General features: G+C 40.3%; 1 protein-coding gene across 8 annotated transcripts in view; it reads left to right on the plus strand.

Moving 5' to 3' along the window:
* Ddr2 (discoidin domain receptor tyrosine kinase 2) overlaps positions 1 to 14,841 on the plus strand; it is a 137,259-nt gene that overhangs the window by 110,945 nt on the left and 11,473 nt on the right. For all 8 annotated transcript variants that reach the window (XM_063253580.1, XM_063253579.1, XM_063253584.1 and 5 more), the window contains 7 exons: positions 549 to 611; positions 4,624 to 4,754; positions 7,425 to 7,635; positions 8,988 to 9,211; positions 10,388 to 10,515; positions 12,503 to 12,694; positions 13,216 to 13,450. In XM_063253580.1, the coding sequence (XP_063109650.1) occupies positions 549 to 611; positions 4,624 to 4,754; positions 7,425 to 7,635; positions 8,988 to 9,211; positions 10,388 to 10,515; positions 12,503 to 12,694; positions 13,216 to 13,450 (1,184 nt within the window). The remainder of the gene's footprint in view (positions 1 to 548; positions 612 to 4,623; positions 4,755 to 7,424; positions 7,636 to 8,987; positions 9,212 to 10,387; positions 10,516 to 12,502; positions 12,695 to 13,215; positions 13,451 to 14,841) is intronic.

Below are 14,841 nucleotides of genomic sequence, written 5' to 3' on the forward strand. Positions count from 1 at the left end.
GGACAGTATTGGCACTCTGTCAGTAATTTATCTTAAAAATGAGTGAAGTCTTCCTTTATGAGTTAAGGAGCCAAGCATTGGGGCATAATGGAAATACTTTTGTAAAACAATTTATTTTTATTAAAGGAAAGAACATCTGAACATTGTGTCTATACAGTGCTTTTTTACTTACTGTATTCTCTCTCTGCTTTACTGGATTTATGCACTGCCTCATACAAAGTCAGAATTTGCCATAAACAAAATTTATAACACTGTTCTGCACCGGAATATCTTGGATATAAAATTTGAGAAGAAAAAAATTTGCAAAGGGAAAGTTGCCTCATATATAAGTGGTTATATTTTTATTTATTATGATTTCCTTGCATTACACGTTTAATGACATAGTCATGTGGTTTTTCAATACATAAGCAAGCCAGGTTCTTTTTTAAAAAAGACTGCTGAAAGTCCACTCAATTGATTCATAGTGTTCTAGGTTTCAACTTGCTTCTAGATAAACCACTGCCTGGCTGTATGCTCCCAGCTCTAACTTAACTCTTGTGTTGTGACAGATGCTGCAATGTACAACAACTCTGGAGCCCTGCCCACATCGCCTGTGGCACCTACAACCTATGGTATGGGTGATTTCTAATTACAAAAATTAAACTGAAGGCACCTCCTGAGAGACGAAGAGGGTGGAGATTTGTAAAGCCCCATCTGTGTGGGAGGCCTGATTCCAGGTGGCTTATCTAGAAAAATTTGACAGTCCACTGCTGAAGTTAAGGGCCCAAGCTTTCTCTCTTCACTGTTTATTCCTATGATTCCTCATCAGGGCAAACAAAAACTAGAATGTTCCAATTACTTAGCATGAAAGTCTGGGCAGCTTGGGGTGGAAAAAGGGAAAGGGACATTCCTGAGACCTATAAAAAAATTTCAATGAATGGGATGAAGTCTGTGAAATAAAAGAAAAACAAAAAGCTGGTGTCTGTAGTTGGAAATGATTATGTGTGATAAGATTATATCCAAAAGATGAGAAGTATAAAACAAAAGAGGCCTTTATTCTGAGACCATGGAGAGAGAAAACCAAAACCCCTGACCGCTGGAGTCTGGCTTTCTCTCTGGCACACATGTGGTGTGGGGGATATGTAAGCAGTCTCAGTTTGGGGTGGAACCTAAAGGGGCATCAGGGATGCACGGGTAGCCCATTGGTCTTTGTTTGGCACCATAGGTAAATTCCTAGAGGGCGGGGAAAATGGAGTCACAGGTAAATTCCTAGGTGTGGGGAAGATAGGAGCTCCTTGATTCTGCCTTTAAGACTTCACCAGCTACAGTGTCCTGTCTGGGCCAAAACCCTTTCATATCCCATCTTATGATTATTATTATGAGAAGGGGTGAAGATTTCTCTCTTTAACTACTTCCTGCTGGCAGGGGGCACACTACTGGAGTCTAGGGGAGTCGACAGATGACAGTTGATGCCCAGGTAGATGCTGGTGCCAGGTGTTTTAGCCAGGGCAACCTCACTAGTGAATGCATGTATGTTAGACTGGAAAAACAAAGAAACAAGATGTTATGAGGAGACATGGCACTGTCATATTTAAGGACTCAGGTGAGGTAGAAGGAAAGGTGCCTTTGATTTAGACATGTCATTATATCAGGGATGACATTGAGGTAGGATCATTGTCACGGTGCGGTAGAATTCTGAAAAATAAGTGTGAGGTTAGGAGGAGTGAAGTTATGAGAGGTGATTACTCCCCCATCTGAAAGCATAAACGTTAAGAGGGTAGGTGTGTAAAACTTGTCTCCAGTCCAGGAGTTGAACTGGAAAAAATAGGGGGAGCAGGGAAAGCGGTGGCTGTATCAGTATAGGGAAGGTAAGGGCTTAGGCTTTCAGGGATGTCACGTTTAACCAGACAGCTGAGGGTAGAAAGAACTGCGACAGTCATCGCATAGAACATTAATGAAGATTATCTTACGCATGATGTGGGAGTCCTTAGGAAAGACTATCAAGAGTCCTACTGTAAAAATGATCATTAATAGAATGTAAGAAATTAGGAACCAAAGTATAACAAAACATGACTCAGCCTGTTACTGTGGCTGCGAGGCCTTAGTGAAACGGAGATGCGTGGGCAACAGAAGATGCGATGACCACTTAGAATGATCAGATTTAGGGCTGGGAGGACACCCCTTAGCCTAAGTGATGTGAAACCAGGATGGGAGTCCAGCAACTTTGACCACAGTAGGGGTAACCAAGTAGACCAGATAGGGGCTACTCCATCTTGGTTGTAGTCCTGTGGATTTAGAACATTTGAGATAAATTAGATCTCCTCAGGATATGGGAGGATCTGGTTTGGTTTCTCCAGAGGGTTGTGGAAGGCAGAGATCAGCATGTTGTCGCAACAAGTGTTGGAGGAAAGAGAGGACAGGGACATAGTCAGCAAGGGGAGGGAGATTTTGGGAAGTAGGAAGACTGTGGAGTAAGAATGGCCTGCCATATGTGAATTCAAAGGACTTAAGAAAGTAGGAGCTCGGGGAAGTACCCTGAGCTTGGCTAAGGCTAAGGGCAAAAGTTGAGGCCAAGGTTGGTGTAGTTTTAAAGTGAGTTTGTAAGGTGTGTCTTTATGAGGCCATTTGCCTTTTCTACTTTCCCTGAGGACTGTGGATGGTATGGAATGTGTAGATGCCAGCTGATGTGTAAGCTTGAGGATACCTGTTGAGTGATCTGAGAAATAAAGGGGGGACCATTATCTGACTGAATACTCTAAAGCAGACCAAACCTTGGAATGATTTCTTGTAATATGACTTTGGCAACTACATTAGCAGTTTCCCTGGTTATGGGAAAGTCTTCTATCCATCCTGAAAAGGTACAAATAAAGGTGAGAAGATATTTGAGAGTTTTGTGGTGGGGCATTTGTGTAAAATCTATCTGTCAGTCCTGACCAGGGGTGTGTCCTCGAAACTGATGGGTAGGAAAGGAAGGGGGTGCCATACGTCCCTGAGGAGAGGTCCTAGCACAGAGATAACAGGTGTAAGTAATCTTAAGAATGATAACTTTTAGAGAAGGGTGTGTGACTGTTGGGGCTAAGAGTTTGTAGGGCCTGTGATCCTATATGAAAACAGTTGTGTAAGTCAGTGATGATGTCTAAGGTCTGTTGATGTAGGAGAACAAGTTTAGATCCCTGAAAAATCCATCCCTGAGTGTTTTGTGTGTAACCTGGTTTATGAAGTAGCTGTAACTGCTCTGGTGAATAATTGGGCTGAGGTAGACTGTTTGGGACTAATGGGAGAAGATGAGAAGGGCAGGGCCCTTGTGCAGCTAACTTAGCTTGTGACTCTGCAAAGGCATTGCCTTGAGCAATAGGATCTGTAGAGTTTTGGTGTCCTCTACAATGAATAACTGCTGCCTGCTTTGGAAATTGGGCTGCCTCTAGAAGTTTAAGGATAAGGGGAGCATTAATGATGGGGGTTCCCTGAGTGGTAATAAAACCCTGTTCTCACAGTATGGGCGGTCGAGAAAACTCTGCCTTGGGCTATCTGAACCCAAAGGACGTGAGAGATTTTTGAGTGTGGACGCAGGTTGCCCAAAAAGACCCTGCCCTGGGCTGTCTTAAAGACATGAGAGCCTCACAAACCCACGCAAAGGGGGAGAAAACTCGCCTGGGGCTGAGCCCAGCACCAAGAATTCTCTGGAGTTTGCTCACCTGAGATTAATCGGGCCGGTGTTTTGTGTGGGTGGTTGGTGACAAGTCAAGCAGGTTCCAGGAGAGGAAAAGCAGAGAAGTAATCCAGGATATAATCCAGTTCGTGAATTCAGCTGGGAACTGGGTGTGTCCCAGGAGTCAATCACCTGCCGATCAAGTCATGGCACCAAATGATAAGATTATATCCAAAAGATGAGAAGTATAAAACAAAAGAGGCCTTTATTCTGAGAACATGGAGAGAGAAAACCAAAACCCCCAACAGCTGGAGTCCAGCTTTCTCTCTGGTGGACACGTGATGTGGGGGATATGTAAGTAGCCTCAGTTTGGGGTGGAACCTAAAGGGGCATCAGGGATGCACGGGTAGCCCATTGGTCTTTGTTTGGCACCATAGGTAAATTCCTAGAGGGCAGGGAAGTTGGAGTCACAGGTAAATTCCTAAGGGTGGAGGAGATAGGAGCTCCTTGGTTCTGCCTTTAAGGCTTCACCAGCTACAGTGTCCTGTCTGGGCCAAAACCCTTTCAATGTGAATATGCATTCTTTGCTTCAGGGAATCCCTGGCCACTCAGCCAGCAATGTGGGAACTTTGGGTTGCTTGTCTCTCAGCTACGTTAGCTCTCAGAGAATGAGGGGAGTGAAACTAGTTCCTCACCTGTTGTGCATGGAGTTGCCATGGTAATATAGGGACAAAATTTGGGGAAGAATGGAAAAAGTCTTCCCTATATAGTCTGAGATGTGGAGAGAAGGAGGCTACTATCTCATGAAAGAGGGCCATAGGATATAGGAGCAAAGAACAAAATGCTGGCAAGATCAAGAATAAGCAGAGATATGTTACATCTTCTGGAATTATCTTAAGGAAATGGGATAACCATGCTCTCCACCACCCAGTGCCTCGTGCTTTTACTTGCCCCATATAATGATTACACTCTCTGCCTTCTCTTCCTGGTCTCAGATCCAATGCTTAAAGTTGATGATAGCAACACTCGGATCCTGATTGGCTGCTTGGTCGCTATCATCTTCATCCTTCTTGCCATCATTGTCATCATCCTGTGGAGACAGTTCTGGCAGAAAATGCTGGAGAAGGTGAGGTGGTACAGAATGGGCAAAGACAGGAAGTTGCATCTCCTTTTCTTAAGCTGCTATTGTTCTGAGAGTAAGAGGCAGATTATAAGAATGTGTTTGCTAAAGACTTACAAGAGGTTACCAAAAAACCAGGAGTGAAGCCAGAAAAAGAATTTGCTAAGTCAATTTTCTCAGTTTTAGAATCAAGATTTTAGAATCGTCTAGAAATGTCAGCAGCCTCTTCTTAAGATTTGATCCTCAATTTGAACATTTTCCATCAAGATTCTGATTCACTAGGTTTTAGATATCTGCATATTTTCATTTAACAGGTAATTTAATGCACATTTAAGATTCATAATCTGTCTTCAGCTAAAGCACATGATAATACTAGTGAACTTTCTCTTTTTACCCATTTTTTGCTGTTTTTGAAAGGAAGGAGGAAAGGAGGGACAGTGAGAAAGACAGGAGAGAGAAAGAGGGAGAGGAGAGAGAGAGAGGAGAGAGACAGAGGCAGAGAGAGAGAGAAAGAGGAGACAGAGAGAAGAGAGAGAGAGAGAGAGAGAGAGAGAGAGAGAGAGAGAGAGAGAGAAGAGGCAGAGACAGAGAGAGCCTCATTAATATCCAAGTCAATTTCCTCATAATTCGATCCATTTCTTTGTGTATCTGAAGGTTATAATTATGTTTTCTTTTGAGTCCCTTCTCTTTCTTTCTAGGTCAAATGATCAGGATAATCTTCTTTACTTACCTAGTCTTCAAAGACTTTCTCTCATGTATTAATTTTTAGTAGTATTAAACTGTTTGTATGATGAGAAATTGTGGGATGTTCAAGGTCATATACACACTTTCCATTAGTAAATACAGGAATATGTTGGCATCTTTCTCCCAAAATTTATGCATTTTACCGATTAGAATATGAATGACTTTTCTTGGCTTCTTAGGTCAGGTGACAACTTCATGGGCATTGCTGCCAAAAGTCAGATTCTCTTGGACCCACTACCACCAGTGATGTTTCCACCTTAGACCATACCCAATTTCCCTGTGCAATGAGTTCCTCTAGGTGGATGTGGGCTGAGGGAGGTCCTGGACACTCTGAGCTTTGAGGTTCTGAACTACCTACAGAGGGCAAAGGGGATGAAGAGGGGCCTTGCCTGGGTGAACTCTGTGTTTATGGGTCTCTCAGAGGAGAGTGAAGCCTTGCATGGAGAATAATCCAGAAGAGGGGCAAGAGGAACATGAAAATGGGTTTGAGTCTAAAACTCTTTGGACAGGAGAAAAGAGACTCGCATCCAGCAAATGAGAGGAGTACCCAGACAAGCAGCCTGAAGTTCCTTCTGATCTTTTCCACATTCAAGTTCTTGAGATTGTTGAGATTTAAAGTTTTTAGACAAGGATATTCACAAGAAATACCTCCTTGCTTCCCACAAGGACCTTTACTCTTGGTCTGAAGAAATGTTGCCTAATTTAAAGCTTTAAGTCCATACATAGCCTGTGAGAACTGAAAGGCAGAATTCACAAAGAGTTGGTCTACTGGATTGATTTTCAAGACATCAATGAGATGATATGGGGACCTTCCCTCAGATAAAAGGAAGAACAAAATTTGTTCCCTTGAATATCTAATTTTTTTGAGGAAATTCTTCCAAACATTATAGATCTCAAGAAGATAACTCAAAATGCATTGAAATGACACTCATAATTTCTTCCTGGAAATAGAAGTGTATGAATGTGTGTGTGTATGAAACTTTTAATCACACACATACATCCCAAGGACTTTTCTTAACATATGCCATAGCCTGTAGTATATGTTTAGGACACTCTTGATACATCCTCAGCATCAATCCTTTGGGAAATTCAACCCACATTTATTGAATACCTATGACATGTGGGTTTCATGTGAGGTTCTTACTGTAAGAAAAGACCTTTTAGTCTGGTGGAGAAAGTAAGCACCTGTATTTCTCTCTGTTTCTCCATTAAGCACCCAAAGTATGTTTGTTGGCATGGAGAATTTTGCATGCTTAAATCTATATAATTATATACATTTAGATGCTAGAATTCTTTTTTTTCTGGAACAGGCAGGTGTTTTAAGTTGGTAAGCCACAAGAATTAGCCACCTGGGTTGTTTTCCTGTAAAGATATAATTTGACTTGATATTTTCCAACATTAAGACTTTCCCTTGTTTCATTTTTTTGCCATTATACTTTTGGCTCACAAAAATCTATGGCCAGTTGGGGATGGTTATCCTAATTTGCAGTGCTAGGGTAATCAGGTGAACTATTAATTCATCATGTAATAGCACTGTTATTGAACTTGAATATTTTAACTCATGTTGACCCAAAATCTAAGCAATTAAGGAGTAAGTCAAAAAAACCTATTAATCAAAAAAAAAAAAACACAGAAAGCTCTATAAGATTCATAAGATCTTTGCTTACTGATAGGCTCCCGTAAGATTGTATAAATAATGCTTAGAAATGTTTAATGACAGTTAACGGTACAGAAACAAGGGGCTCAAATTCTGCCTTGAAAAAAAAAAAGGGTTTTTGAGTTTCTACAACAAAAGCTATTGTGGAGCCAGACTGTACTCCTGTCACTTATAGTGTTTCTGAGGCTTATATGGAGAAAACTGGATGGAAGGGCTGCATTTCAGAACGGGAGGAACTGGTCCTCTTTATACCAATACAGTCTCATTTCTCCCAGGCCTCCCGGAGGATGCTGGATGATGAAATGACAGTCAGCCTTTCCCTGCCAAGCGAGTCCAGCATGTTCAATAATAACCGCTCCTCATCACCAAGTGAACAGGAGTCCAACTCGACTTATGATCGGATCTTCCCACTTCGCCCTGACTACCAGGAGCCATCTAGATTGATACGAAAACTCCCAGAATTTGCTCCAGGGGAAGAGGAATCAGGTGAGAATGAAATAATAGGCAGAGGACGAGGGAAAAGCCTAGACACACAGTAGGTAAGGTAACACTTTTGCTCCTAGGCAACCAAGTCCTTTTATGGTCTATGCTAGCTTTCTGAGTAATTCACATACTCCTTCTAGAGTTGAGATCTCTCCTTTGCTATTGAAGGAACCTCCATGTCAGAAGGTGAAAAAAAAGATAAAAGTTTACAGGGATGTTAGCACCAGAAAAACTCAGTCTAATTAAACTAACTTGGTCATTTCATATAGAAGACAAGAGGGCTCTGCTCAGCTACTCAGCCAACACTAGGCTTCACTGTGGGTGAATTCTGGACTGGAGTTTAATAAGGAGAAAAAGAAGATAAATGAAGCTAGAGGCATTCTGAAATTTTCAGTTTTGCAGCCATCTGGATCATTGAGTAATCTATTTTTTGTTAACTTATCTTTGGTAAACATTTGTTAAGGTAACACAAAACAGTATTATGAAAATAAATATTTTTTGCCTTTTTCAATAAAAGCATTAAGTAAAGTATAAACACTGCCAGATGAATCAAATCCCAGTGTCTTTGAAAAAGTGCAGAGTGACATCAGAATGGATGCTGGGATCATCCCTGAGGCTCAGAGCAGCTTTTCCAGAAGGTCATCACCTAAGAATGACCCACGTCAATAGAAGAGCACTTGTGGTGCTCAGAGGAGAGGAATCCAGGCGGAACCAGATATGGAGGATGACAGAACACAGGATTTTCAGGGAACCAGTGGGAAGGAATCTTCTAGAAGGAAGACAGGAACTGATATCTGTTCTGTCACTGAATAGACAGAAAACATTGAATGAGCCCACTGAATTCACAGGCTTTCACAGAGGCACCAAGACTAATGAGTATAAACTAACTTATTTTCTAGATTGAACTGAAGTAATTTACCTATTTTCTAAAGTATTATAATTGAATTTTTTTAAAATTTAGGGTATGGCTTACACAAGATGGTATAAATTTAATTGGCTTTTAAACCAATGACAGTGTTCTAAAAGCAAGAGCATATGATTTGACAAATCTTCCCTCTTTCATACTCTCATTGTGCTAGAGCATGAGGCTTCCCATAGCTTCGCAATGCAATTCCACAGGATGAGACAAGGACACTGTTAATGATCATGACCATGAGACAAGAATAAGGAATGCAATGGTGCCTACATTCGAAGGCCTCGAAGAAGAGTCTCAGGGAACAAGACCATCATGAGGAAGTTAGGTTGCCATGGAGGCAGGTTCTAGTCCTCCCCTCAGAGTTTCTTTCTTAAAAAGATCTCCAAAGATGTCCCTTGGATTGGACCTCCAAAGATATCCCATGGCCCTTGTCCTCCAGGTTGCAGTGGTGTCGTGAAACCAGTCCAGCCCAGTGGACCTGAGGGAGTGCCCCACTATGCTGAGGCCGACATTGTGAACCTCCAGGGAGTGACCGGAGGCAACACCTACTCAGTGCCTGCTGTCACCATGGACCTGCTCTCAGGAAAAGATGTGGCTGTGGAAGAGTTCCCCAGGAAATTTTTAACATTTAAGGAGAAGCTGGGAGAAGGCCAGTTTGGGGAGGTGAGTTGATTTTCTGTGTGGCCTCCAGTCTTCCGTAGCTTGAAGGAAATGGGTGGATAAAAATGGTCAGTACAGCAAATTATCCCTTCCTCAAGTCAATGTACACCCAAATGTCTCCTCTACTTATCTTTCTTTGCACTCTTCTCTGGATGGCAAGCATTAGATCAACCTCATCAGGAGCAGTAAAAAGCCTAAGACTTCTATACAGGAGTTTTTAAGGCAGGCAAATCCCTAGACATTAGAGAGCCTGAAAAACATTCAATACTTTCAAAAAATGTCTACAATATGTTTCAGGGGGTGGGGCTCACACGATGTGGTCATCTTTAATCAATTGTCCAGGAACACCCTGCTGCTTGATAGTGACTTTGTTTTTGTCTTTGTAATGAGAATTATATGAAAAATGGTAAAAAAACAACCTCACCCCTGCTGCTGGTCCCAGAATTAGCCACTAGGGAATGAATCACCAACTGAGATAAGGAGGAGTCCTCTCTAAATTGTCCTCAGATGATGCATGCAATATTAAACTTTCAGTCACATGGCCTTTTGGAGAACTCAAAGCAGAATTTTCAGTTGCAAGAGGAACTCTTCAACATGAACCACCCAAATTCCAAATACAATATAACGCATGGTTGCAAAAAATATATCAAAGGTGTTAAGTATGGCTCAAATATTCTCCACCTGGGTAGATCTAGAGCTGCAAGAGGTACAGGGGCCCATGACATGTGTTTGTGGCATTATTTTAACTCATTCTATCCCCTGGGTTGAAAACTCACTCTTATTATACTATTTGTAATATATAGGAACGTTCACAGTGCTAAACCTTACACTGAGGGATTATTTTAGAGAATTGCTTTATGTTTTGCATTATTAGATAACTACTTCCTCTCAAATCAAGAGTTTAAACATTTATGTTGAATAATACTTTATTGTGGGGCTGTGCGGTACTGAAATACTGTTACTATTTCTTTTGTAAGGAAGTAATATATTAGCTGAGTGCTTTACTATTGCTTTAAATTGTGTCAGTAATCAAAGATATGTTGTACATATCTTATTATTGTCTTCCGATTATTTTGCCTGAGTTGTAAGAGTTAGTTTATCTCCAGGAAATGCCCAGCAAGAGTACTGAGACATCTGCAGGAGAAATGATGATGCTGAGACTAGATGACTTTTGTCTAGGTTCATCTCTGTGAAGTGGCGGGAATGGAAAAATTCAAAGACAAAGATTTTGCCCTAGATGTCAGTGCCAACCAGCCTGTCCTGGTGGCCGTGAAAATGCTCCGAGCAGATGCCAACAAGAATGCCAGGTCTGTGGTCTGCATTTTAAATTTCCCTTTATTCATTTCATCTTTAGGATCAGAAATATTTCTGGAAACTTCTAAGCATATTTCTCTTTTGAGATGGAAATATCTGTAAACAGCCTCACATTGCTGTTCTTACTCTTTCCTTTTCTGATGAACTCAGAAGCACTCAACTTTTCTCCATCCCTTTCCAACGTACATTTTCTATTACATTTGCCATATTTACTTCCTACTCCCTTTGCATAGCCCTGCACTCCTCAGTCCAGCTGTGTACTTCCCCAGTCATTACATACAGATGTACTCCGAATGTCATATTCTCTTCTTGGCAGACTTCGCAATCACATATCTTTCCTGCTAAACCTTTTCATTCTCCTTTTTCTCACTTCTCTATTTTCTCATCCTCTGTTTTTCTCTTTTATGCTCCTTTTCTTCTATGTTCTGCAACCTCCAAAACGAGAAGCTACTTCTACTTGGAAAAGTATCCATGGACCTCAAAGCAAGAGGATCCACAATCCTTTAGCAGTTTTCCAAACTGGCTATTAATTCTTGGATCCCTTACTACATAAATTGCAGTGTCCAGCTACACTCCGTTGTCTGACAGCCTTTCCATTACAGTAATGGTGAGTTTAGTCCTCACCCAGAGAGGCATGCTAGTTGAAAGCTGGTTGTTTGTGTCCCAGAGAAGTCTGCACATCTGGATAACATCTGCATTTCCCCATTTGCATTATCTTGTCTCACTGATATTCATAGTGAGAGTAAGTTCATTATTCCTATTCCCCAAGGTGTTGTTAAACTCCAAAAGTGGTGATAGGCTTCATTAAAAGTCTTGAAAATGACAGGGAGTGGAGTGGAGAGAAAGGTGAGGGAATGGAACTCTGGAGATTTTCAAATTACAACTAGAATTTCAGTCTTAAGGGTATTATTATGAGTGAAAGTGACATTTGCTGTATCCTATAGGAAGATGGAGCATCCTTTGTGCTAATTTTAGCACTTGATTAGAAAAAATAGCAAAGAGAAAAAGCCACAGATATGACAAAGCCTTTGATTGTTTTGGTTGGTGGGATCTGCTGTGTTCTAGCTGTTCTTACCCTTGTTTAGCAGCAATGGATCCCCAGACTGTAGGTCCTTCCAAGCGATGGAAACTCCTGATTTGGAGTTAAAGGGAACATGAAAGAGAAGAGATGTTGAATCAGAACTAAATTGATTCTAAGGATTTATATTGACACAGTATGATGTTTAGCATAGAATTACTGTAAAACTCATGGGACACTTGTAACCCATCTGCTCCAGTAGTTCTGGGAATACGGACTTGATGCAAAACACAGCCACCTTTGGGTCATAAAGTAGAAACTGAACAGGCTACTAAATGCATGTTGTGACTACTGATGCAGTCTACATTAGGTAAATCCAATGAGCGAAAGAAAAAAGAAGTGTTGGATAGGTAGCAAACATTCTTTGCTTTATTAATAGAGTGATTTTTTTGGCTTTTAAAATGTAAATACTCTACTGCATGCAAGAGCGAAAAAAAAAAAAGAAAGAAGTGTTGGATAGATAGCAAACATTCTTTGCTTTATTAATAGAGTGATTTTTTTGGCTTTTAAAATGTAAATACTCTAGTGCATGCAAGATGATTTTCAGTGGAAAGTTTCATTTTGCAAAGTTATTTTAAAGAATATACTTGGTTCAGCAAATATTACAAATTAATGATTGAGTATCTCCATGCGGCAGGCCTTTTGTTAAATACTAGGCATGCCAAAGTGATAAGTTATCAGTCTCATTCTCAAGACACTGTAGTTAAGTAAAGGTCAATTCCATTCCAGGAGCAGTAGAATGAGATACTTTCAGGTGCTGATTTATCTGTTCTCTGAAAGTTCATCCATAGGCAAACAAGTCTAAGTGAAATGGGAAGGAATAGGTGTTGCAGTGCATTCTGCTCCCTTTTGATTCTGACTCTGGGAACCTCTGGGTTTATCTATGTCTGTGTCCTCCAAAGGAATGATTTCCTTAAGGAGATAAAGATCATGTCCCGGCTGAAGGACCCAAACATTATCCGTCTCTTAGCTGTGTGTATCACTGAGGACCCTCTCTGCATGATCACAGAATACATGGAGAATGGAGATCTCAATCAGTTTCTTTCTCGCCATGAGCCCCCTAATTCCTGCTCCAGCAACGTACCCACTGTCAGGTAAAATCAGCTTGGTCTTCTAGCTTTTCCTTGTGGTTATGAGAGTAATTGGGTTGTAAACATGAGAAGTGGTGACCCTTAAAATCCATCACTGTTCTGGATGGTGGGGAAGCCTAGTGTGCAAGGATAATGGAGCATTCCTTTCAGGGAATGCAAAAGGATTCATGAAGTGTATAGAAAGGGCTGGGCATGGTGGTGCACGCCTGTAATATCAGGACTCTAGAGGGCTAAGGCAAGAGGCTCAAGCCCAGTTTGGGCAACTTAGACTCTTAAAAAGGGACTAACTATGCATGTATCCTAGCCCAGGGCTAGGTTCAAGCCTCAGTCACATAAACACACATACACACACACACACACACACACACACACACACACGCACACACACACACACACACACAGAGGATGCTGCACTTTTAAACTCTGGTTGATGGATATCAATGTGCGTGTGTGGCTTTCATGGCTTCCAGTTTCTATCTGCTACTCTCTCCTTTCTTATATATTCTCCTTGTCTATTTCCTCAGTTATGCCAACCTGAAGTTTATGGCTACCCAGATTGCCTCTGGCATGAAGTACCTTTCCTCTCTTAATTTTGTCCACCGAGATTTGGCCACACGGAACTGCCTAGTGGGTAGGAACTACACCATCAAGATAGCTGACTTTGGAATGAGCAGAAACCTGTACAGTGGTGACTACTACCGGATCCAGGGCCGGGCAGTGCTCCCCATCCGCTGGATGTCCTGGGAGAGCATCCTGCTGGTGAGCGAGTTCCCTATATTTGTGAGGTCAGCCCTGGTCATTGACACTTAGGCAGTTCACAAAGCAAGTGGGACCCAACTGGAGACAGCAGGAGGCAGTTTCATACACTTTATTATTTTCTCTCACTTGAGGAAACTTTATTTGTGTACTAATTATTATTTAACACTTGTCTATCCTTGCTGATAAGAAAATAGCATCCACTGTAGAAAATTCAGAAAAAAATATCAAGCATAAGGGCTTTAGTGTCTTTTCTTTCCTTTCCATCCAATGATTGGTCTGAATTAATTTAGAATATTAAAACTTTATCATATAAATAAATGTTATATAATTTTTGTCCTATATTAATTGCATAACTATTTTCTCATTAAATTATTGAACCTGTGTGCACATTTTAAAGTATTATTATCATTTACTTTTTAAGATCATCATTTTTCAGTTTATACTTTTTGTTCAACTGTTGGTATTCTGTATCATGAGCAGATAAATTTTTCCAGATGTCTCTCTTGGAGGTGTATTCCTGACCAGGCATACCTGAGTTTTTTCAGTGTTAATTTTTCCAGGCTTTTAGCCAATTTAAACAATTAGTAGTCTTAAACTTTTACTTCCAACAATGTTGTGTGTGTGTATAATTTTGTCTTCTGTTTTATGAAACATTTCAAAGAGAGACCTGAGGTTACTTTAGTTTTGTTCATTTACAAGCTATTTATTTTCAGCTCATATTCTTATAGGATTCATAAGTTAATTTTGAAACAAAAGTATGTATTATTTATTCTTTTTCACTAAGATAACCACTATTAATATTTTGGTTTATTTCCTTCGAAAATTTTTTTCCTATGCATGTAATGCTATGTGTATATTCTACTGTAAAATGTATATCATGTAACTGAGATGATACTATGCCACATAGTCTCTACTTTTTACTTAATATTTTATCATTGGCATTTCCAATGAATTATTTAAAATACAATTTAATAGCTGCATAATATTTCTTTATGTGGCCGAATCTTATAATTTATTAATGTCCCTATAATTTGATATATAAGTGCTTTCCAATTTCCAATGATTAACAATGGTGCTGTTGTATACCAGGTTACAGAATCCTCATTATGATCTTTTCCATCTGTATAGTGAGTTGTTATAGGTTACCTATTTCAAATGTAATAACTAAACTTTGTTGTAGCTAAAGGTATTATGCATTTTTAAGAGATATAATACTAGACTGATACTCAAAGACCCTTGCTCCAAATTCCAGCTTTTGCATTGTTAGTGGTCTTATTAACCCAGGTAATTGGGTAAAACTCTCCTTTCTCATTTTCTTTAGCTAAATTCATATATTTGCCAATGTCATTGTCTTTATTGAATAGAAAATGTGTCAGTATTTAATGCAGGCT

This window comes from Cavia porcellus, unplaced genomic scaffold (genome assembly GCF_034190915.1).
Source record: "Cavia porcellus strain 051 isolate PalLab524CR breed Dunkin Hartley unplaced genomic scaffold, mCavPor4.1 scaffold_7, whole genome shotgun sequence".
NCBI lineage: Eukaryota > Metazoa > Chordata > Mammalia > Rodentia > Caviidae > Cavia > Cavia porcellus.